Source organism: Protobothrops mucrosquamatus, unplaced genomic scaffold, assembly GCF_001527695.2.
Source record: "Protobothrops mucrosquamatus isolate PMUCROS unplaced genomic scaffold, P.Mucros_1.0 scaffold363, whole genome shotgun sequence".
NCBI classification, from domain to species: domain Eukaryota; kingdom Metazoa; phylum Chordata; class Lepidosauria; order Squamata; family Viperidae; genus Protobothrops; species Protobothrops mucrosquamatus.
In genome coordinates, this window is record NW_015386697.1 from 792,237 (window position 1) to 816,060 (window position 23,824).

Below are 23,824 nucleotides of genomic sequence, written 5' to 3' on the forward strand. Positions count from 1 at the left end.
TCAGGCTGCGTGTATAAGGAATTTTAAAAATTACTTCAACAATACTTCAGTTAAAAAAAACAGTAACCATACATGCATGAAGAGGATTATACTGAAAAATTACAACCTAGGAAAATATTACTCAAAAGCAGTTTATACAAAAGTCTGTATATTCAGAAAATGTCTGCAGATAAGAGGCAGTTTTGCATGAAGCACTCACTCACTATAATAAGTTTAGCAAAAAGAAAACTAACACAAAACTTCAGCAAGAATTCCCATATCTCATCTTCTTTGGTTATTACTTTCCCATGATATAAACTGAAGACATTGATATGGACAATTGCCCTCAAACTGACCTAGTATAATATGTGCAGTGGTTGCCAGTTTCAGGCTTGATATTAAAATTATTTGCTAGGCTTCAGCTTGGATTTCATTATGTTTATAGATGAGTCTTGATTTTAAGAGGAACAATAAGCAAGGCTATAATGGCAGATAATATGGGGATCAGCACTTTATTCCAGACACCCGCTGTAAATAATAAAACACTCTTTCACTCTTTCCCAGTTCTTGGTACTGAGTGAACAATGATAATAAGTCTGTATTGTTTTTCCACACAGATCTTTAAGAACTTTCCAGGTTTTCAGTCTTTCAGTGAATTATAGGCTCTTAATGTTCGATTGTTGATGAAATCCATTTTCTTATATCCAGCCTGTAAAGTAAAAACAAAAAAAGGAAATGGAACATAGTTAACTACAATTCCAGAAAAACGGAGGTAAATTCTCAGTGGATACACAAAGATAAGTTATCAAACATATATTAGGAATGAGAGGCATATCCTACTGAAGGTACTTTGGGAATCTAGAAAGGATATCAATTCATTTTTTCTAAGATTGATTTGAGGTTGGTTTAATTGATTTAAATTAGTGTGGATCTGAAAGATACTTAAATTAGGTTGGGACTCAGGAAGATGTAGACCAAATATTTATATCTATTGGCCTCTATTTGTTGGTCATGCTGCCTAGGAATTTGGAGACCTGCAATCGCAACACTTCTGGGAATACCAGATATGAGGCAACTAGCCTAGATTGTTATCATGATCATAAACAAATATATAAAATACAGTATGTATTTGTCAGGATTGTGATGGGGTAGGGAGCAATGCATTATGATCCCTATGAAAACAACCTTCTGTAGTATTACATAAAAAAGTAAACATAGAAGTTAATCATGAAATTAAAATTCTATTTAATATGACACTGATTGATGGTGTATATTGTATTTACATATATGGAAAACTTCCATTAATTTAAATGGGCTTGTTGACCTTTACAGAAACAAACTGAATGTTACAATTTAAAGCAGGAACCTGCAACTTCTGTTGGGCCAAATGCCACAATTATTTTTTGACTGGTATGGTGGAGGCTATGTCCAGGACAAATCAAAAATCTCCTTTTCAGTTTCACACTGAATTGAAATTAAACATATTTGATAGGATTGCTTCCCCGTCATGTATTTAATGGTTTTTCTTTTTTGGTCACATTACGAGTGACACTTTGATCATTCCTTCTTTGGGACTGACCCTAAGACTTTTACATCTGAGTGCAGCCCTCTAATTTGAAGGTGGGGTATTTGAGAAGCCTAACATGGAAAGGAGTACTTTCTTGCTCATTGGTCAGCCTGAAATCTTTCAACAACTTGGAAGTCTTTGGGGAGGTGTTAGTTGTATTGTCTCTAGCAGACTTTCCCGTTGTTTGAAAAAAATAAAAAGGGTTAAGGGGGGAAAACAGGTGTTACTTGTTTGAAAGAATGCAGAAGCAGAAAGTGTTAGTCCAGCCAAAAAAATGTTTTTGCATATTCTATTCACAAAAGCACATTCTATGATAGGGTGTAGTACTATGGCAAACCTAACAAAAATACATGAAGTCCATTTCCATATTAATTAACAATTCCAAATCTCTAATAGAGTTAATTAGGGCTCAATCTTAAAATATTTCTAATAACAAAAAGAAATTAAAGTATGACATTCATTTAAAAACCAAGAAAACTGATACCAAGTAGGAAAAACAAAAGGTTTCAAAAAATTCCCATCTTGTCTGCTAGCTTACCTTTTTGTAAGCACCATGGAGATCAGCATGAGACCACAAAGAATACAAGAGAATCGAGGCAGCTCTACCACTTTTGCTGAGAACAACAGTAATAAAAACAACTTTTAAAGCAGTTCAGCATTATAGCAGCATGAAGTTGAAAAGAACAAAATGTTTTCACAGAATTTCAATTTAAAAGAAACCTAGTAGGGAAATAATAAAAGGTCCAAGTGAAGGGCACAGGAAAAGGATAGGCAGAAGAGATCAGAGGCCATGAAAATATGTATTTTCAGACTCCCTTTAAACATGTTTTAAAAATCAAGAACAGAAAAATTCTCTCCTTCATGCAACTTTTTGCTGCAAATTTAGTAGTACAGATACTCATTTTAGGAATGGATACCTACCTGTCACTTGTGCTGATATCCATAATCTTTGAAATGCCATCATTATTCAAGAGAAGCCGAGCATTTGAGGAATTGTTTTGAGTCAGGTTGTACAAAGCATAGCAAACAGAAGCCGTGGTCTCATTGTCCACATCGGATGTTGGGGCATTATTTGGCAGTATGGCAATCAATTCTGGCAATAGTTCTCTGGCTGAAAAATAACCAAGATGTGCCCTTATTCTAAAGTTTAAGCATACCTATAACATGTTCTTTGAAATATGCTTGTATCTAACTAAATGGTATAATATTTAGTTCTAATGAAAATTTCCCATTTTTTTCCTGCAAATTTACTTCATGAAAATGTTGGGATTTATGCCACTGATATTTCCATTGCAGTAGATCCAGAATTCATCTTTCTCAACTACTTGGATTGGAAGACATAACTCCTGAAGTCCACCCAATGTAGTTAATGAATTTGAAGATACTTCCACAATAACATTTCACTGTAAATTTACTTCTCTTGATGATGGTTTAATAAAAATAAAATGTCTATGGCCCCTGTTAAATTCCCATTATTTATATTAACCAAATCTGCTGGAACTTTGGTTGCTACTTCAACGAGTCGATGCCCCCTCCACCTCTGCAGTATCAAGTAAGAATTTCTTGCTTTAACATTTCCCGTTCTTCATACCACCCTTGCTAGTTTCTCTGCATTAAGAGGGAAAATGCAACTGTTTTGAGTTTAGTTTTCCTCTTATAGCATAATGTTGAGTTTATATATGAGAATTTATTATTCTGTGGCTACAGAAGAGAGTTACTTGGATCTGTGTCTTTCTCCTGATGTTCAATCTCTCCTTGTGTGTAAGGGAGAGATTAAGATCATGCTCATTTATTATGTAGACCAGCACAATGTTTTAACACGTTTGCAGGCTTAACATAGAGAAGCTTAATATTCAGAAATCAAAGCGTCTAAGCAATTTATGCCTTTTAAAACCATGATGTACAGATAAACCACTGCACAAGGCACATACTTCTAAATAACTATATGCACCCATCTGATTAATGTGATCTAGGTTCCTGAACTTTGTGCAGAATACACAGATACATTTTGTACATGGTAAACTGCACATTGCCATCTGTAACAAGGTTAATGTCGTGGCCCCATCGGAGCCCAGTTCGGAGGAGAAGTTGAAACCAGGACGGTCTGCACATCTCCCTGGGAATGTTTGGAGAGACCAGGGGCTGAGGACGATGCTGTCCCAGGCCCTCAAGCATTGGGGAGGTTGTCAACTGGATGGAGAGCTGCCTGCCCTCACAGACACAGGGGAGCATCAGCTGCTGACAGGCAGTGGTGCTGATAGGCAGCAGATCCCCTCTGACGAGGAACAGCTGCCTTCCCCTCTGGAGCATGGAGCTCAGAGAAGGGCTGCAAGGCTACTTGGGAGAAGGTTGCCCCACCCCTCCTCACAGGGAACACCTGGAGTCGATTGACTTAAGGAGAAACAGTGGGGTTTTAGTCTTTGCCAGGAATAATTGCTTGTTTTGGTTTACACTCACCTGGCTTTGCCTCGTACCTTTTGCCTTTTGCCTTTTCTTGCCTTGAGGACTGTTTTCGCCTTTTGCTTTGCCTAGCCTTGAGGACTGCCTTCTGCTTTTTGTCTTGTACCTTGCCCTTCTTGCTTTGAGGACTGCTTTTTGCCCTTTGCTTTGCTTTGCCTTGAGAAGTGCCTTTTGCCTTGTACCGTGTGTTTGCCCCAAGGACTGCCATTTGTGCATTGACCTTGCCTTGCAGACTACAGCTTGCCTCATGGACTTGCTTAGTTGGGTGGACTGGACTTGGGACCCTGGACCTTGCCCTTTGAGTGTGCTCCTACTCTGTGGACTTTCTTTGTAATATATGGGCTGTTGTTTGGGGGACTGAGGGTGGCTGCCTGCAGGGTAATGTGGGGGTGGAACCTTACCGGTCGCTGGAGGGCCGTTTGTTGGAACATTTACTGAGAGCAATAAAGGATTCTCTACAACAGACATGTCAAACTCGCGACATCACGTGACGTCGCGCAACGTATCAGGACAGTTTTGCCATTGCCGGCAATGCATGACGCGCCCGGCCTGCGGGCCGGCAGTTTGACACCCCTGCTCTAGAGGCCTGCCTCGTCTTGACCATCTGGGTCATAACAGTTAAATTGGTATGAACATTAAGCAGTGATAGAGAATGCATGTCACTGGATAACAGCGTTGGCCAATCTTCCATAATCTGAAGCCCTCCCAATTTTGTAGGGCTTGATAAATCCTAAAATTCAAATGACAGCAGATTTTCTGCGATTTGGGCCCTCAACACATTTGGAGATTCACAATTTGCCAAAAACTACCACCACCATACCTTTCCAACTCTGATTCCCCAAAAAACCTGAAAAGTGTCTTGTGGCTAGTCATTGCAGCCAATACACATCAAACTTATTACCTCAAAAAAAAATAAAAAATTGGATGCAATTCACACTCAGCCTTGATAGCTTATTGAAGAAACAGTGGTACTGTTCTGCTAAAAGTCTAGTTCAACATCATTAACATCCTATCATGCAATTAAAACTCATGCAAATAATGTCCATTAGGAGTGTGTATTTACCTATTTCATTTTGCAGCAAGGTGTTACGAGACAAGTTTCTGAGTAGGGACACTGCTGTTTTCCTAACGCTTAAGTTGCTCACGTGTAGCATGCTTCGAATATTTGGGAGGCCATTGGCCTTCTTGATAATGATATGAGCCACCCCAAATGGCATCTGTCAGGAAAAACATACAGCTTTCAGACTTAGGGAATTCACCACTCCATATCATAGCATTGTACACAGTGCATAATTTTCTTCCAGAAAGAGGATTATTATTATTGTCAGTCCATGAATAAAGGCACTTCAAGTATTAAGAAAACATCCCCACCTCCGAAGAAGAATTCTGTGTCAGGAATTCCAGGTTTCCTTGGGAAGGAAAGGATGCTAGGAGAATAGATCTAGAAATGTCCTTGAAGCCTTTAACCCAGACTTGGAACTGCATAGGAATTCACTTAAAGTCTTTTGTTTTTAAAGGGAAATGATGTGCAAAAATAAAGAAAAGCACCCACCAAGCAACACCCCAATTATATAATTATACAATTATACAAATTATACAATTATACAACACCCAAATTATACATTTCAGCTGGATGGTTGCTTTGTCAATTTATTCTTTTTCAAAAATAGTGTTGTTGGTATCGATAGAAATGTCTGACTACAGACGAAGCTGAAGCATCACAAGCTAGGTACCGAAAGCCATACTCAAATTACAGAAATATGGTGAAAGACGAATAAGTGAGACCCAACTTGGTATAGCAGATTTTGGTGCTGGTGGACCTTCCTAGGATGTCCTGTTAACTTCACTTAGTTGCAAACTCTTCGCTTATTCTCTTTATCTTCCTTTTGCAAAGCTAGCCTGTTGGTCATTTTGCTTCCTCGTCTCACTATGCTAATCATTCTCAGCTCTCTTGGGCCATCTACATTTTCATGTTTTCCAGATAAAATGGTTTCTATCCTTTCTTTTTCCATCCTCCTTGTCTAGGAGCAACTCAAAATGAAATAAATCAGCCATCTTTGTTACAAAGGTAGGTATCAATGTTCCCTAGATATCCTTAACAATTAAAAGACAAACAGCAACTTGAGACCAGCCCTTCCTTTGTAGTCTCCTCTAGATATTTGACACCTCCCAAATATTAAAATAAAATGAGACTAGGTACCAGCAGGGCAATTTATAAATGTCCACTGACTAGTCTTATCCAGGCCTTTATTGTTGACTAGATTAATGTTGTACTGGTTTAATCATTATGTTCTATTTCCTATGGCTCCATTATATGCTTTTTTTTCTCTCTCTCTATGTGCTGCTCTGAGTTTATCCAAGAGAAACAATAGTAAAATAACAGCATTAATACCAGCTACATCCATTTCCTTCTTAGATACTTACTGGTCCATTGCCAGCAGTGAGGTTCTGCAGAGCCCCCAGAGATGCTTCTTGAGTGAAGTTTCTAGTGCTTTCTGCTATTAGGGACAAATATATCCTGATCAGTGTGGAATGCCAAAGCTTTTCAACGCCTTTGGGGTTACTCTTTTCTTCCGGAAGAGGCAAATCTTGTTGCTTCTAAAAAGGTAAACAGATCAATATTTCATAAATGAAGTGAGAAAGAATCAAAGTCTTCTTGGAGTATAGCTAGTCTGGCTCCTTAATGATAGCTAGTAAAATATAGAGACCAACAGTCCTAAATTTTGATTAATGCCTACCTGCAAATCATTGTGTGGGTTTAATAGTGCATAAAGCCTCTGTAACCCCTATTTGAGCAACCATGTAAAGCCTAATCATTAAGAACAACCAGAGAAAATAGATTATTGCTGCATCTGCTGATTATTCATGATTATTGGGGATGAACAGCTTTACTTTCATTCAAAAAACAGTATACTTTAAAGAGGAAAGAAATTCACATCTAATGGCTATATTTTTCTATCAGGTAGAAAAATTTAGGTTGTTTTTAACCATTTAGTTGTGTCTAGCTCTTGGTGACTTTATAGGCACATGCTCTCCATGCTACCCTGTCAAGCACAGCTTCTTTCAATTGTTGCCTGTTCAACTTTGCATTAGATTTGATGTTATCAAGCCAGCATGTTCTTTATTTGTCTCTTCTTCTTTGTCCACTAACTGTTCCTAGCATCATTGCCTTCTCCAATGAATTTGCAAGCATAACATGGCCAAAATAAATCAAAAATAGTCTTATTATTTTAGCCTTCAGTGATGTGTCTAGTTTTATATGATTTTATATCTCTCTGTTAGTTACTCTGGCTCCATCTTTATAATATTAAATAATTGTTAGATCCATAGAACATTAGGGGTGGGGAGACACCAGAAACTAGATTAACAAATCTGTCTTGAAATCTTATAAAATTGGTCACAATTTCATACCTTAATTTTATACTATCAGGCCTGATGCATGGTTCTATAAGGTTAGCAAGCTTTCTATAGCATTCTGGTTTAGACCTAACAAAATATTTCATCCTGGAGAAGGTCTGTCTATGTAGCTGCTAAGAGAAAATGACAATTATCCGTCCATCAAAATAATCTCCATCTGTATTTTTCAGATTTTTTCCCTTACTATCAAGGACTGCTTATCTTTATTTTATGAATACTATTTAATGTTTAAGTTATCTTTTTCACCCAGCCTATTTGCATATTACATATATACTCTATATTAGCCAACCTTCAAGTATCATATCTATTGGGACTAAAATTTCCATGATTCCCAGTAAGATCCTTCTAGGGATATCTGATTGTGGTTAACGAGTTGCAGACAAAAGCTTCTCTGAGATGCTGGGCAGTCTATCACAAACTGTTGTTCCTTCCTTACATCTTGAATACCTGCTTTGCTTTCCTGCTCTTTGTTCCAAAGCATCCAATGTTGTTCCCGGATGGATCATCTCTTTTTCGCACATAGAGTTTTTCAATGTAATTATTAGGGAGCTCAGTCTCTAACTGGTAAGAAAGATTATGAAGAATGCACACACAATTCTCTGTAGCCTGGAAAAATGAACAAATATATTACTCTATGTAAATAATGGAAAAGATCTGGAATGTACTATAGATTCAAGCATACAGATAACCGTTGGCCTTATTTCATAGCTCTTAGTAGGTTGTGCATAGCAGCAATCTTACTGCAAATTTTAAATTTCAAATCACTGGAATGAATGAATGAATGAATGGATGGATGGATGGATGGAGTTGTGTGTTTAGATTCACTTAGAACAACTAGTAAAAGATGAGAAATTTTAATTCATTTCATACCTGAATAAACTGCCACACAGGGTTGAACTTACAAGTATTAAATTTTACTCCTTTAAATCTTAAATATACTGCAGTTAAGCTAAATCTCTTAAGCTAAAACTTAACCTATTACAGTTTCTACTGTTCTAGAACTGGAGGATGGACACTTTATACTTAATCAACAACAGAGGTGAACTCTTCTAAACTTTTCCTTTTAATTCTGAAAGAGAAAGTGAAGACAACATTGGAGTGCACAAGCCCAGCCAAAAGTCTAGGTTTGATAAGACTCTCCGTACTTCTTCAATTTGGCACCACCCAGACATGTTGCACCGCAACTCCCACCATTACCAACACTATGGCTGAGAACACGAGAGCAGCATTCTAGAGCAGTGTTTCTCAACCTTGACAATTTTAAGGCATGTGGACTTCAACTCCCAGAATTCCACAGCCAGCAATGCTGGCTGTGGTATTCTGGGAGTTGAAGTCCACATGCCTTAAAATTGTCAAGGTTGAGAAACACTGCTCTAGAGGATGCAAAATTGTAGATCTCTGGTAGTATTTCAGCATATGTTGTATTTGTGCTTTGCTGGGGTGCTTTTGGGTAATTTCAAGCAGGTTGTTTTCAGCAGAATATATTAACACGGGACTAAGAATTTTATAACTGGAGATATATTTATGATTCTTTAGCAGCTGCCTGATTCCAAACAACTCTGGGCAGTTTACAATTTAAAAGTAAGAAACAATAATAAGAAAGAGTTCATGGATGTCCAGAGGAGAATAAGCTACAGTGATTCAGCAATCACCCTACCTTAAAGTCTGAGAAAACAACTGGATTTTCAAGGATTTTTAGAAGATCATAATGTCCCCAAAACTCACATCATAAAGTCATTAGAAGATTTATAAGACAGGATGAATATTAACACACTTTGGAGACAGTGCCAGAAATAAATGCCCTCTATCTTAATCCTAGATATTCCAATGGTTTGGAAAAGTTACCTTATCATCTGGTTTACGATCTGCAGTTGTTCCTTGTATATAATATACCAGAGAGTCAATCAATCCATCACATTCCCTCATTTTCTTTCTCCCTTCAGGGCCAGCAGAACTCATGTTTCTGTAAATAAGTTAAGAAAATGTCAGTTTAAGAAACAGTTTATTTTATACAAGATAGATGACAGATGGTCCTGGCTTAATGATCATCTGTTCAGCGAATACTCAAAGTTATGATGGTACTGAACCAATGCTACTTATGGAGGCAATAGCAACAGCACAAATAGCAATAGCGCTTGGACTTATATATTGCTCCATTGTGCTTTACAGCACTCTCTGAGCAGTTTACCAATGTCACCATATTGCCTCCAACAATCTGGGTCCTCATTTTACCAACCTTGGAAGGATGGAAGACTAAGTTGACCTTGAGCCGGTCAGGATTGAACTGCAGACTGTGGGCAGTTAGCCTACAATACTGCATTCTAACCACTCTGCCACCACAGCTCAAAGTTAAAGCTACTGCAACTCCCCTATGGTCAAGCAATCAAAATCTGGGTGCTAGGGAACCTGTCCACATTTAGGACTGCAGGATGCATTTGAATTCCCCCCTGCTTATCTCCCTCCCATCTCTCTCCTTTGGCTCGCCTGAGCTCTACCGCCACTGCCTTCCACTGTGAGTCATAGGAGTGTCTTCTTTCTCCCACCACCATTAATGCACATCCAGCCAAAGCAGCTGCTAGCTCTTGGTGAAGCCTCCATGAAGGCAGTATAGAGGTCTCACCGAGGACCAGCAGCTGTCTCATCCAGATGTGCCTCGTTGCCAGCAGGAGGAAGAAGATAGTGAAGGTCAGCTTGGGCTGGAGATGCAGCAACGGTGGAGTATAGGGTGGCCAAAAGAGCAGAGATGGGGGGAAGATAGGTGGGTGGAAAAATTGAAGCAGAGATGAGCACAGCAGGGTAGGAGAAGCAGGAGGTCCTCATCTAATGGCTGTAACCAGGACTACCATAACTAGGTGATGCAATCGCACACTGCTTCATCTAACAGCTACTTCAGTTTGGGATGAAAATTCTGGCCCCAATTGGGGTCATTAAACAAGGACTACCTTAACCTCTATGAAGTGAAGTTCTTTCAATTGTTCTGAATCCTCCTTAGGTGAGAAAGATTTTGGTATAAAACTCACAAGCTACTAAAGTATATTTAGTTTAAAATTTTCAATCAACTGATGCAGATTCTCAAACTCCAGATCAACATCTATTACTTTAATAATTTACTCATAGTTAACACGAAGCTTCATCCTCTAAGAACAATGTGGAGTGCATTTATTCAGAAGTATGTTTAGTGGAGATTTATAACTGGTAAGTAGATAGATCTTTGCTGGACAGTTTTGCTTAACTTACAGACAACAGATTCTTTGATAAAAAAATCCCCCTTTCTTTATTTTTCATCTCTTGTAATTAAACTGTAATTCTATATTTGTTGAACAGGCAGACTTTACCCTCTGAATAGACAAGTATAAGATCGCACTGCCAGACATTTGCTTTTCAACCCATAATCATTCATTGTACATTCTGGCAATTATCTTAAGCAGAGAATAAATAACATTTGCTCATTAGCTCCAATTTATGCAACAAGGAAACCACTTCGATGGTCACAAGGGAAAGCAAATTTAATGCTTTTCTTGCAGAGTGGCAAACCAGCTACAAAATGACAGATGTGCGCACTCTTACTAGGCAGCCCAAATCTATATAGAATTAGATGTACCCAGGTTGACTTAGACATGTTTAAAACCCATCTGTTAAATAAACAGTAACATTTAAAAATGTTGTGCACAGGGACTATGATTTTTCTGAGCCAGGTTTTTGTTAGGCCTTAGACAACTCAAATAAGAACAACTGCTTGTACACTATATAACTGAAGATCAATAAAAGCATTTTCAGAAATTTGACCCATTTATATAATAAGTGAGCAGGTTGGAGACCATACTATTTGTTAAATGGGTGTACTTTGCTGTTTTTCTTTAAATTTGTATTTGTATAGAGTTTTCTCTGCATTTCTTTTTTAAAATTGCAATAAAATTATATTAATATTGAATCTCTTCGATGTTCTCCTCATTCTGCATTCCTTTTCTCTTTTGAATTGATTTGACAGAGAGTCTGTGAGCAGGGAGGGGCTCTTCCTCTGACTGTCCACATTCTCTTATAAATGCCCTCTATAATTAGTTTTTCATTTCTCTCTCCAAAATCCATAGGTCTGTCTGTCTGGTTATCCAGAGCAAAGGAGAACATATGTGCATGGACAGGAGAAGTTAAGCGTAATTTACTGCTATTCAATCTTTCCTTGTAACTGTTCCCATTAACTCAGCAAATGAGAGGAAACATGCATTATCTGGAAAAAGCTTCAGAAAGTTTGTTGCATGGAGTGCTTGTTCTGTGGGATTCCAGCCATTCTACTGTATTTCATTCCTCTTTGCCGATATCACACAGGTAGTCCTCATGTTGCAACCCTTCAAGTTATGACGGACCCCTCAACAGCTACTTACAACCTAATTTTGAAGTTCTGATGTTGGCCTTCCCCATGTGACCGCATTTTGAACACTAAAGAATTTACGGCCATTTCCAATGCCCCATAGTCATATGACCATGATTTATGACATTTTGTCTAGAAACTGGTTGTTTACATTCAGTTCCTGGAAATTTTTTCCCCCCAAAATGTCATGCTTAACAACCATGGTGTTTGCTCAATAACCATATTTGCTTTATGGCCACCGTAAAAAAGGTTGTAAAATCAGATCCAGTCATATGATGATCAATTTTATGACCATCATGTCTTTGACCATAAATTAACAGGCTCAGTTATGGTCATAAGTTGAGGTCTACCTGTATCCCCCCCCCATCCCTCCGTTTCTCATTCATTCACTGGTGAGAACAGTTTCCCCTAGAGTGTTTTCAGGGGAGGGGGCTGGAAGTAATTCCCTTTAAAGATGTTTGATTCTTCAAATGGTGGGAGTTCCCCAAAGTTTCCAAAGAATTTTTCCCCACAGTTATGTTGCACAATAAAAGCAGGACTTTGTCCTTGAATAGTGGAGAGAGAAGGAGAGATTATAATTTTTTTTTACCTTTGTGTCAAAACACATTCACAATTTAAATATAAAAGAAGCAAATCAAATCAAGCAAAAGTAAGCATTCAAGCAGCAGCAAGTTAACATCTTACAAGAAAGATAAACTCAAAACCCAACGAGATAAAACCATCTTCCCTGTATATTGAAAAACAGGCATGATAGACCCAGGAAGTCATTTTAATCTATTACTTTTTGCAGTTCAAAGGATAGCTTTTTAGTTGGGATTATTGGAGGCAGTGGAGAATGTGTACCAGAACCTCAATAAAAACAGCTTCTGGTTTTGGGTTTCTCCTGCCTGCTCCAAAGCTGTTTCCTCTTGCTCAACTAGCTCCCAGCTCATTATTAATGTGAAAAAAAGTGATTATGCCATTTTACAAAGCTATGACTACACTTGAAAGTGCACGTTCATTCTTTCCTCAGTTTGCAAACACTGTTGACAGTGGCATGTTTGCAACAGCTTTTCTTGTGCATATAGAAATAGTTGTGTGGCGAGAGCTAAATAAAACAAAAGAGATAAGGGTGGAATTCTGAAATCCATTGCTTGGATTGGAGCACACGGAGTGCATTTCAAAACAAACCTCACAGCTGCAGCCCTAGCAAAAGGAAATTATTTGATGTTGGGTAAACAGAGCAGGATTGTTGTTTGTGATCTTAGCAGCCATGGAAGACTGTCAAGAAGGGGTGCAAACCTTTTTTCATTCCCTTTTTCAAAGTTTTTAAGATATTGAAAAATGTCTTTGCTTCTTTTTGCAACATGCTTTATCCCTTGAGGGCTGCATACTGCTCTTCATATTACCTTTTATTTTTAATCTCACCTAAATGCAAGCTTTTTTTAAAGATCTGAATGACAAATTTTATAAACAGAATAAACTATAATTCTGAATATTGTCTAATCTGAAAGAATGACTTGACTGAGATGGATGGCTATAAAAATAAAAAAGAAAGAAAGAAAGAAAGAAAGAAAGGAAGGAAGGAAGGAAGGAAGGAAGGAGGGAAGGAAGGAAAGAGAAAGGAGGGAAGGAAGGAAAGAAAAGAAAGAAAAAGGAGGGAAGGAAAGAAAGAAAAGAAAGGAAAGAAAGAAAAGGAGGGAAGGAAAGAAAGAAAAGAAAGGAAAGAAAGAAAAGGAGGGAAGGAAAGAAAGGATAGATAGAAAGAAAAGATAGAAAAAGATAGAAAAAAAGAAAGAGAAAGGAGGGAGGGAGGGAAGGAAGGAAAGAAAAGAAAAAAGAAAGAAAGAAAAAGAGAGGGAGAGAGAGAGAGAGAGAGAGAGAGAGAAAGAAAGAAAGAAAGAAAGAAACAAAGAAAGTAAGTAAGTAAGTTTTAGTAAATAGAAGTTCCTTGCTGATCTTGCCTGGGTCCGAAAGCTAAGCTGGGATGGCATACTTAGCACAGGTCGTCTGTGACTTACAACCCTTTTTTAGAGATTGTTCGAAGTTACAATGGCACTGAAAAAAGTGACTTACAACCAGTTTTCATACTTACGACCACTGCAGCATCCCCATGATCACGTGATCAAAATTTGGGTGCTTGGCAACTGGCATGTATTTATGACAGTTGCACAGGGGTCATTTGATCACCGTTTGTAACCTTCCTGGCTGATATATAATTTTATTCTTCTTAATTCCAAATGCTAAAAGTATCTCTTTCTTCCTACAACTTCTTTCTTCCTTGATTTTTTGTCTTGATTTTTCTTCATTTGTCAAATACAAGAATTCTTAACCATTTTGAGCCAGTAGGCACAGTTTGAATGTTCAGAACAGATCCAAGAATTCTGTCAAAAGGGCCTTTGCTTCTGTTCTCAGATGTGACTTTTTCCCCCCCCTGACATCTGTTTTTCTTCTCTTCCTTTTTACATGATTAAATCTCTTTTTATTAAGCTTCTTTAGCTAAGCCTCTGGCTTCTGCTCCCATTTCTCCTTCTTTTGGTAAAGTAAGAGAAAAACAGTCTGATAGCACTGGGTCCCTTGATAAATAAATAAAACAATAATCAAACACATCAATAGTAAAGTACATGTAGAAAAGATTACGCTATTTGTTTACCATATAAAGTTAGAATAAAAATAGCAGTGCAAATAAAGTAACGTAGTGCAATCATTTTACTTTGCTGACTTATAATTTGCCATGATTCAATAACCTGTAGTAGTAAGCCTTTATCTCTAAGAATAAAATACAGAAGTAGCGCTTATCCGTTGTCTTCAAATCCCAGACTAGGCTTAAACTGACCGAGTCAGAGTTGCTGTTGGAACAGAAAGTTTTGGTTCTATTTTCTTCGCTCACAGTGACAAGACACAAATTATGAACGTGGAAATACTCAAGTACAGTATGAAGAAAGATACAAAATCCTGGCTAAAAATGATGGCTCAGTCTAATACAGACCCATTGCTCTACACAGTGTTAGTCATTCAAAGAAAGGTGGTTTGTAGAAGTTCAGATTTTTTGAGCAAGTCAGCTTTAATGGGAAAGCACCATTTTTATAAATACAGGTAGTCCTCGACTTACGGCCATAATTGAGCCCAAAATTTATGTTGCTAAGTGAGACATTTGTTAAGTGAGCTTTGCCTCATTTTTTGACTTTTCTTGCTACAATTGTTAACGGAATCAACAAGTCAGCTTGTTATGGATGGCCCGTCTGAGTTTTCGTAACGTTTCACAGTAAACTTCTGAACTGATGGTCGAACCATGCTCCATGAACTTCACTAGCAGTACTCCTTTCACCTGTTCACATTTGGCGGGATTTTCTATGGCACCACTTCCGGTGTGGTGTTGGTTCACAATAATGCTTGCCTGCACACTGCTGGACACACCCAAGAACTTTTGAAGCAGTTCCATTGGGATGTTTTTGATCACATACCCCCCATAGCCCAGATTTGGCGCCGAGCGACTACTACTAAGAAAATTTCAAACCTTGTAAGAAGTTATGACAAGTGCCTCAATTTGAATGGTGATTATGTCAAAAAGTAATGTCATGTTGTAGTTTTCTAATGTGTATAATAAAGGTTCTGTATCTGTGAATGTCTGTCATTGATAATCAAACGGAGGTTTATTTCCGAATTGCCCTCGTATATCTATCGTAAGGTTAGAACACTTTTAACTTATTTCTAAGATGAAGAATCAGCGATGAATGTTTGCAAAATCTTACAATTGTGACCCAGCTAAGCAGCTGGAAGATGGCATGTGACTTCCAATGTGTCCTGGTACTAAGAGAATTGTTGGGCTGCAGAACTAAGATGCAACATCTGCATGTCAGAGAAAGAGCTGGATTTGTATCAAGCTGCTTGTTTGATAGCTATAGTTGAGAATACAATGGCCAACAAAGAACAAAAAGAAAAAGAAACTCTTGTAAATGGATTAATTCATGTTACATGGAAAATCAGAGCCTTTAGTGTTCACAACACAATAGGAGGTCCTGTTCACTTGGTGGTAATAAACACAAATGTCATCATCAAGGATACATCATCAAGGAAGTAGTTGGTGCTGAAATATTTCAGGGAGATGTGTTTTATTATTATTCTCAAGAGGTGAAACCAGTAGAAGATTAATATTCTGCAGTTTCATAGCCTAATTAGGCTATAACTAGCAGCCTAATGATTGCTTGTTCATGTTATTATTGCTTGAAATAATGTAGAAGATTGTAAATTGTATGTTGAATAATGGGTTGAATTAGGTGATGAAGGAAGGTCATTTCTGGAGACCAATACTTGCACTTAACTTTTGAGTGGTATGTCAGCTATTACATTTATAAAGCAGTGGGTAATTAAATTACTTTTCACTTTCATGTATTTAATTATTTTGAACTTCTATCATATTATTACTGGGCAGCAAAAAAAATTAATCCTATAATTTGTTACAGTGTTTTGAGATTTGGGGATGCTATGATCTTTTAGACCTTCATATCTGGGCTGCAAAAATCTTAGATGGAAGCAAAGCATTTGATTTTTCTGAATCTCACTGGCTTCATCTACTGTCGTGGTCCTATGGATTTTTGCTGCCCAGATAGGAACATCCTACCACGTACAGTCCTGACAACTTGGATTGTGCATCAGGGAAATAAAATAAGCGAGATCTGGGGTAATCACAATTTATGAGGGCAATTTGAAAATAAACCTCCGGGTTATCAACGATAGACACTCGCAGATACAGAACTTTTATTATACACATTAGAAAACTACAACATTACATTACTTTTCGACATAATCGCCATTCAAATTGTCATAACGTCTTACAAGGTTTGAAATTCCTTAGTAGTAGTCGCTCGGCACCAAATCTGGGCTATGGGGGGGAATCAAAAACATCACAACGGAACTGCTTCAAAAGTTCTTGAGTGCATCTAGTGGTGTGCGGGTGAGCATTATCATGAACCAATACCACACCAGAAGTCAGCATGCCCTGACACTTGTTATGGATGGCTCGTCTGAGTTTTCGTAATATTTCACAGTAGACTTCTGGTTGAACCACGCTCCATGAACTTCACTAGCAGTACTCCTTTGGCATCTTCACATTTGGTGAGATTTTCTATGGCACCACTTCCGGTGTGGTGTTGGTTCATGACAATGCTTGCCTGTTCCATTGGGATGCTTTTGATCACCCCCTCTATAGCCCAGATTTGGCGCCGAGCTACTACTAAGGAATTTCAAATCTTTAAGACGTTATGACAAGTTCTGAATGACCACTCCTGTGCAGAAGAGTAGTCTGGTCAAAATATTTTAGACTTTCTATCCCAGCTGCCCACTTGAGGGGACAGAAAATCCCCACGACCAGACTGTCTAGAAAGGGCAGGAAGTGGAGGTGGAGCATAGCAGAGGTGATGATCTTCTGCATGAAAGAAATAATCTGATTTTATGTCCTATTCCCACAATTACTATTACAATGTCCAACTTCAAGTAATTTCCCTACATCTGATAAGAAGGTCTGAAACCCACCTGAAGCAACGCTGAGAATCTTTTACTGCTGTGCAGTGGACATTTAGATGAATAAGATATAAGTCCTAAATGGCAATTAAAAACTAGCTGCAAGGAGCAAACTCAATAAACACTTTGTCAAGAGATGGCATTTGATATTACTTTCTTTACAGACAAGAGAGTAAATAAAGCCTGCCTAAATGGGCAATGGGTCCATGGAAAGCAAAAAGCAAAATATTTTACTCCTTAATCACTGAATAGTCACTATGTCTTATTTCAATATATATAATAATTAAGAATACATTCAGAACCCTCATTCTGACCTTTACTCAGAAACCAAGATGTGTGCCTAGGAATTATGGAGAAAGCTGAGGAAACCTATTGTAAGGATTTGAAAACCAATATATAAATATGGAAATTTATATTTAAATTTGTATATATGGAAATTGTCTTTGTCTTTGTTCAACATTTGGCTCCCTCGGCCAAAAAACGGAGATGAGCACCGTGCCCTAGAATCAGACATGACTTTACCTTTAATTTATATATGAGAAATAAAGAAGTATAGAATTCTGAAACTTTATTTCTGCTGCAGACAGAACAATGTTAACATGGTAACAGTCTATAGCAGAGGTTCTCAACTTTTTCTTCACCTCGGACCTCCTTTAAATACATTTTGTGGCCATGGATCATGGCCATGGACTACTAAGATTTAACTCAATATTTAAATCATAACATTTATTCAAGTTTTTGTGGAACCCCCTGTGATGACATTGTGGATCCTCAGGGACTACAGGTTGAGAATCACTGGTCTATAGAAATGATAACAGTCTATAGAAACCTGTTCCAACTACTATCAGAAAGTGAACTGTTAGAAATGAAGTTTCAGCTATAGCTAATAGGAAAAAAATATGATGACAATATGCTCTCAGGAAACCTGTCAAGATAAAAAGGACATGCTTGTTGCCAAACAACCAAGTGAAACTGGCTTTATTATTTAAGGAGATCATCTAAAGCTTAGGTAAATGTTATACACAATGAATGGCATATGTTTCTATATCTATTTATGCTAGCTTCCATGGAGCTCATCTACAATCTCAAACAAAAGGTCATCCTCTAGCAGTGATAACCTTTTGACTACAGGTGCTAAACCTGGGAGCTCTGACATGCAAACAAAGGTACTACAAACAAGGGTAACTTTAGGATGAGGCAACATGAAGAAACTATTTCCATCAGGAAATTCCAAAGAAAGTTTTCATGATCCCCTTGTTTGTTTATTATCCCTTTAGGCAATGAAGAAGGGGAGTGAGGGAGTGTAGAGGGGGTGCAATTGTCTCAGGTAAAGAGGTTAGGTCAATTGAAAGGTCTTGCCCTGTATCTCCTTAGCTTTCTAGTTGTCCTCAGACAACTAGAAGGAAGGAAGCTCTCCTGGTACCAGCACTGAAAAGTTTCAGTTGCAGGTCTACTGAGTTTTTCTGTGTGATCTCTCTCTCTCTCTTCCTCTCACCCCCCTTCCCTCTCCTTCTCTCTCTCCCTCCCTCCCTCTCACCATCCCTCCCTCTCTCCTGTGTATACATTAGCATACTCATGTTGGAAGGAGTGATCTTGTTCTTTATCTCAGGCAGCAATTTTATCTCACCCACCATATGTAACACAGAATGGGAAAATCCACCCTCCCTCTTTTTTTTAATCAACCATATGTCATTGTGGCAAACAGGACATATTAAAGTGACAGATGGAAATCACAGGAACTACATTAATTAAATTTAAATCTGATTTCAATTAGATTAGTTTTTGTCACAACACCATTCATCCATCAAAAGTGAAGTTCATTAATCACTCCCCGAATATACCATACTCCTACATAAGGACACTCCTGAGATTTTGCTAGTTTAGGAGCAGATATCTTTTTTTCCCCCACTCTCAACCTTGTCAACTTTAAGATGTGTGGACTTCAGCTCCCAGAATTCTCCAGCCAGCATGAAATCCATGCATCTTAAAGTTGACACGATTGAGAAGCACTGCTCCAACCAATGCTTCCTTCTGTTACAATCTCCTTTGAAGTAACACTTGAGCCTCTTCTTTCCGCTGCTATATTTCACAGAAGAATGGTGACACATTATTTATATGGCTGACCTGAGGTTTGGAGCAATGTCAAAACTTAGTTTAAAGAGAGAAAGAGATTTTGTGAGTGAGTTTTGCTTAGCACATTGTATAAAATCAATCAGAATAATTTGTTTTGTATTTATTAGATACTTTTATTACTTTATAAATAACTCAAATATATCGAATACTCCTTCCTTCTTCTATTTTCTCCACAAGAACAACCCTGTGAGGTGACTGGCCCAAGATCACCCAGCTGGCTTTCACTCCTAAGTTGGGACTAGAACTCATAACCTCCTGATTTCTACCCTGGTGCCTTAACCAAATTTTTGAAGTATGGTATCATTTAGCATATTGTGTTAAATTCAGCTGTGGTTTATTCAGTAAACAATAAGCCATAGCTTGGTATAATGTTCTTCCTAAACAGAGGAGAGAGTGTATAAAAATCTTACTGTCTTCTCTTACATATTCCATAAAAAATTCTTAAGATTTTATTGTACAAATACAAGTACAGATTAGGGGAGACCTGGCTCAAAAACAGTAACTGTGGGAGGGAGCTTGGAGTCCTAGTAGACGATCACTTGACTATGAGCCAGCAGTGTGCAGCAGCAGCCAAAAAAGCTAATACAATCCTGGGTTGTATAGACAGAGGCATAAAATCAAGATCACACGAAGTATTAGTACCGCTTTATAAAACCCTAGTAAGACCACAGCTGGAATACTGTAGCCAATTTTGGTCACCATGTCACAAAAAAGTTATTGAGAGTTTGGAAAGAATTCAGAGAAGAGCAACTAAGATGATCAAAGGCTTGGAGACTAAAACATATGAAGAACGGCTGCAGGACTTGGGTTTGGCTAGTCTAAAGAAAAGAAACAGGGGTGACATGATAGCAGTAGTCCAGTATTTGAGGGGCTGCCACAAGGAAGAGGGTATCTCCAAAGCACCAGAGGGTAGGACAAGAAACAATGGTTGGAAACTGACCAAAGAGAGAAGCAACCTGGAATTAAGGAGAAACTTCCTAACAGTGAGGACAATTAACCAGTGGAACAGCTTGCCTTCAGACATTGTTGGCGCTCCATCACTGGAGATTTTTAAGAAAAGACTAGACAGTCACTTGTCTGAAATGGTATAGGTTCTCCTGCTTAAGCAGGGGGCTGGAGTAGAAGACCTCCAAGGTCCCTTCCAGCTCTATTCTATTCTATTCTATTCTATTCTATTCTATTCTGTTCTGTTCTGTTCTGTTCTGTTCTGTTCTGTTGTCATGCTTTGTAATGAAACAAGTCTTTGGTTATCCTTTTTTTTTGCTTTCCCCAAAGCATCAAGTGAGTCAATAATTTCTCTCAGTTCTAATACTCCTGCAAGTGATATGACTCTGTTAAAAGTATCAGATGAGTTTTTTTGTATAAATAACTACACACTAAAACTTTCTTTCTATATTATAGGCTGCAGGCTGCATTCCTGAAGCGCCCAAGCCATCAGCATTGTAAGCATTACAAAAGGAAAAAACAAATTAGGCTTGGTGATCTGGCAGATGTACAAGCATTTAGGCAAATTATTTTCCCAATTGCCCTGTTAGTGGCCTCACTTTGCAAAAACCTGCTCTTTTTCTCTACCCAGAAGAAAAAAAAAACCCTGCAGGAAAAGAAGCTATCTGTGAAGACAACCAACATCATACAAATACGTGTATGGAATAATAATGGGATCTCTGGCTCATCTAATCAAGCAGCCTGTTCTCATAGTGGCCAACCAATTGCATGAGGAAGCCCATTAATCTCCTAGCAGAAGGCCTTCAGACGAAGTCGCTCTGCCATCAAAGCTAACAGCCGTTGATCCCCAATCACAGGCTTTTTAGCCCCACCCTCCCCTGGTCTCTCTTAAATAGACAAAAAAGAAGCAGGAAGAAAAAAAATATACGAGGGGGTCCTTGATGCTCTCTGAGCTTAGTTGCTTTCTTGCAGATGTTTCATTACCCAAACTAGGCAACATCATCAGGGCTAGCAACCAAGGTCAGAGACCACTAAGGACCCCCCCCATTTCAATACTGAGCTAAAAATAACACATTTCAGATCTTTCCAAATATCTTTGGCAATGGGAAGGATGTTATAGGATTCAACCCAACTTGTACTTCATTCCTGTCCCATTCGTATTGAAGGCACTGTTTAAGGAACTTCCAGGTTGAAAGAATTAGTTGGTGACATCAGTTACCCGTGGGATGCCCATGGGGGCTCCTTTCAGGTCCCTGCCAAGGAACTGGAGCAAATGACAGGAGCTCACCCCATCACGCAGCAGCACTTGAGTTTCAAATGGGGTCTTGTTAACCTCCAATCCAGTGTCCTAACCACATGAGCCACCACGCTCTTTATATACTTCATTGTACTTCTATTATACTTCAAGATTTATAATAGCTTCCCTCAACCTACTGCAGTATTCCTCAACCTGGCAACTTAAAGAAGTGTGAATGCTGGCTGGGGATTTCTGGGAATTGACTTCTTCAGGTTGCCAGGATTGAGAAAACTGGCTTACTCTTTTCAAGGTAAGTTTAGTTTCTAGAATCCCCCAACTTTCCAGAAGGCTGGTTCATACTGTGAATTCTACCATGATACATGCTATTTGGTAAGGCAGTATCATTTAAATGAATTTTCTTTCTAAAATGAATTGTTCTGAACTATAGTGTTGATGTTATATATTATTCCCATTAATTCTATCAATTAATTATGGAAAGTGGAGATTGTACTTGCCAGGCACTGTAAAATCAAGTATTTTATGATACAAAACAAAAAGATTAACCATTTATAACACATCCCATCTGTTTTTATTCATCGTTTGCTTTATGGATTAGAGTTGCAGGTGTGACCACATACTACAAAGCAACGCAATAAATCAGTATCTCTTGTAGATCTAAAGCAGAGATTAAAACCTTTTCAGGAACCAAACTTCACTGCACACTTTCACAAAAGTGTTGGGGCACCCTCTCAGATTTTAAAATTATCCAAAATCTGACATCCCAGATCTTTGCCTTGTTGAAAAGAAATACAAATTTAATTTTGGAGACTGTTGATGCTATCTATATGTACTGCAGATGCCAGGATTCCAATGCTTGATGTTAAGAACCTCAGTTTTTCTATGCTTTGTACCAAGTCTTTTGATCTGCTGTGAATTTTGGGTGCAATAGAAAAACAGTACCAGAAATAAAGGATAAATTTGTAATGGTACCTCTCAGATTGTAGAAAATAAAGTCATTGAATAATCTTTGGAATGTGACATGGCTATACTTTAAACAGCCAGGAATATGGGACAAGTAATTCTCTGTTCTTGCAAAGTTCAGTTGTGTCAAGGTTACTTATTTCATTCAAGCCCCAAGAACAAAGAACAGGTGGAATTAGNTTCCAAACTCTGCATTCTCTTTGCCCTCTGGAATGCAGCCCCTCCCTCCTGAGAATCCAGACTACATTCCCACCACATATTCCCAGTAATGAAGATAGATGGTCACAACTATTTTACCATCATAAACAAAGCTCTCTTATTTTATCTAAGTTCATCAAAACTAGTTTTCCTGGGGCGTCTGCTGTGAGTCATGGCTGACCGAAGACATCTTCCATGAATGAGTGAAAACTACCGCTACATAGAACAAAAAGACCAGTGAGTAACTTGGTCCTTCAAAGCTCTCTGGAGAAGGAGAGCATGGGAGATTGCCCACAAGTGCTCTGACTGTCAGCTCCTTTCAAGGAGACTGTAAAACAGAGGTCTCTCATGAGTCTGAGTATCAGGAACTGAGGGATATATTTTTGTTCTCAGTGGTGGCATAAGAACACTAAGTCAGCCTAACTCACTTTCTAATCACATTTGGAAATATTCAATTTAACCACTTTATGGATATTAGAATAGTTGGATCTAGGTTGTGCCTCCCCTCCTCAGTCCGTGGAAAAATTGTCTTCCACAAAACCAGTCCCTGGTGCCGCTGGTCTAAAGGATCTGTTTAGATACCCATCTTCTCAAGAGCTGCATAGTCCATGGAATATGCGATAACCCTTCTTAATGACACCCGATATACTCTGGGGGAGACTCTTCCTTCAGAATACATTCAGCCTGTCTTATATTTTTCAAACAGGTAAAATATATTATTCTAACATGATTTTGGTCCTAGTTGACCGAGTGTCTTTCATAAGAATGTCTATGATTTAATTTGTTAATGTTTTGTTGTTCACTGACCAAAGTCCGCTAGAATTGGGACTGTCTTCTAGTATTAAAGAACAAAGAATAACATGTGGAATTACTTCTGAGTAGTTTCTTTATTGCTGTACACCTACTGATAGAATTACTAGACTAAAGCAGTTATCTGCAGTAACTATAGTTTGTGAATTGTTAGGAAGGGTCCAACCTTGCTCTCGTCCTGCCTATCAGACATTCCAAGCGCTAGTATCTCTTTGCCCTCTTGGAAAGAGTC

The 23,824-nt window shown here is 38.3% G+C and overlaps 1 protein-coding gene across 1 annotated transcript in view; it reads right to left on the minus strand.

Moving 5' to 3' along the window:
* Positions 1-477: 477 nt before the first annotated feature.
* Positions 478-23,824, minus strand: part of PKP2 (plakophilin 2) — a 59,985-nt gene continuing 36,638 nt past the window's right edge. Inside the window, exons 8-14 of the mRNA XM_015815675.1 lie at positions 9,269-9,386; positions 7,871-8,029; positions 6,431-6,604; positions 5,070-5,223; positions 2,468-2,657; positions 2,085-2,160; positions 478-688 (exon numbers count right to left, since the gene is read on the minus strand). Of these exons, the coding sequence (XP_015671161.1) occupies positions 620-688; positions 2,085-2,160; positions 2,468-2,657; positions 5,070-5,223; positions 6,431-6,604; positions 7,871-8,029; positions 9,269-9,386 (940 nt within the window). The 3' untranslated portion in view covers positions 478-619. The remainder of the gene's footprint in view (positions 689-2,084; positions 2,161-2,467; positions 2,658-5,069; positions 5,224-6,430; positions 6,605-7,870; positions 8,030-9,268; positions 9,387-23,824) is intronic.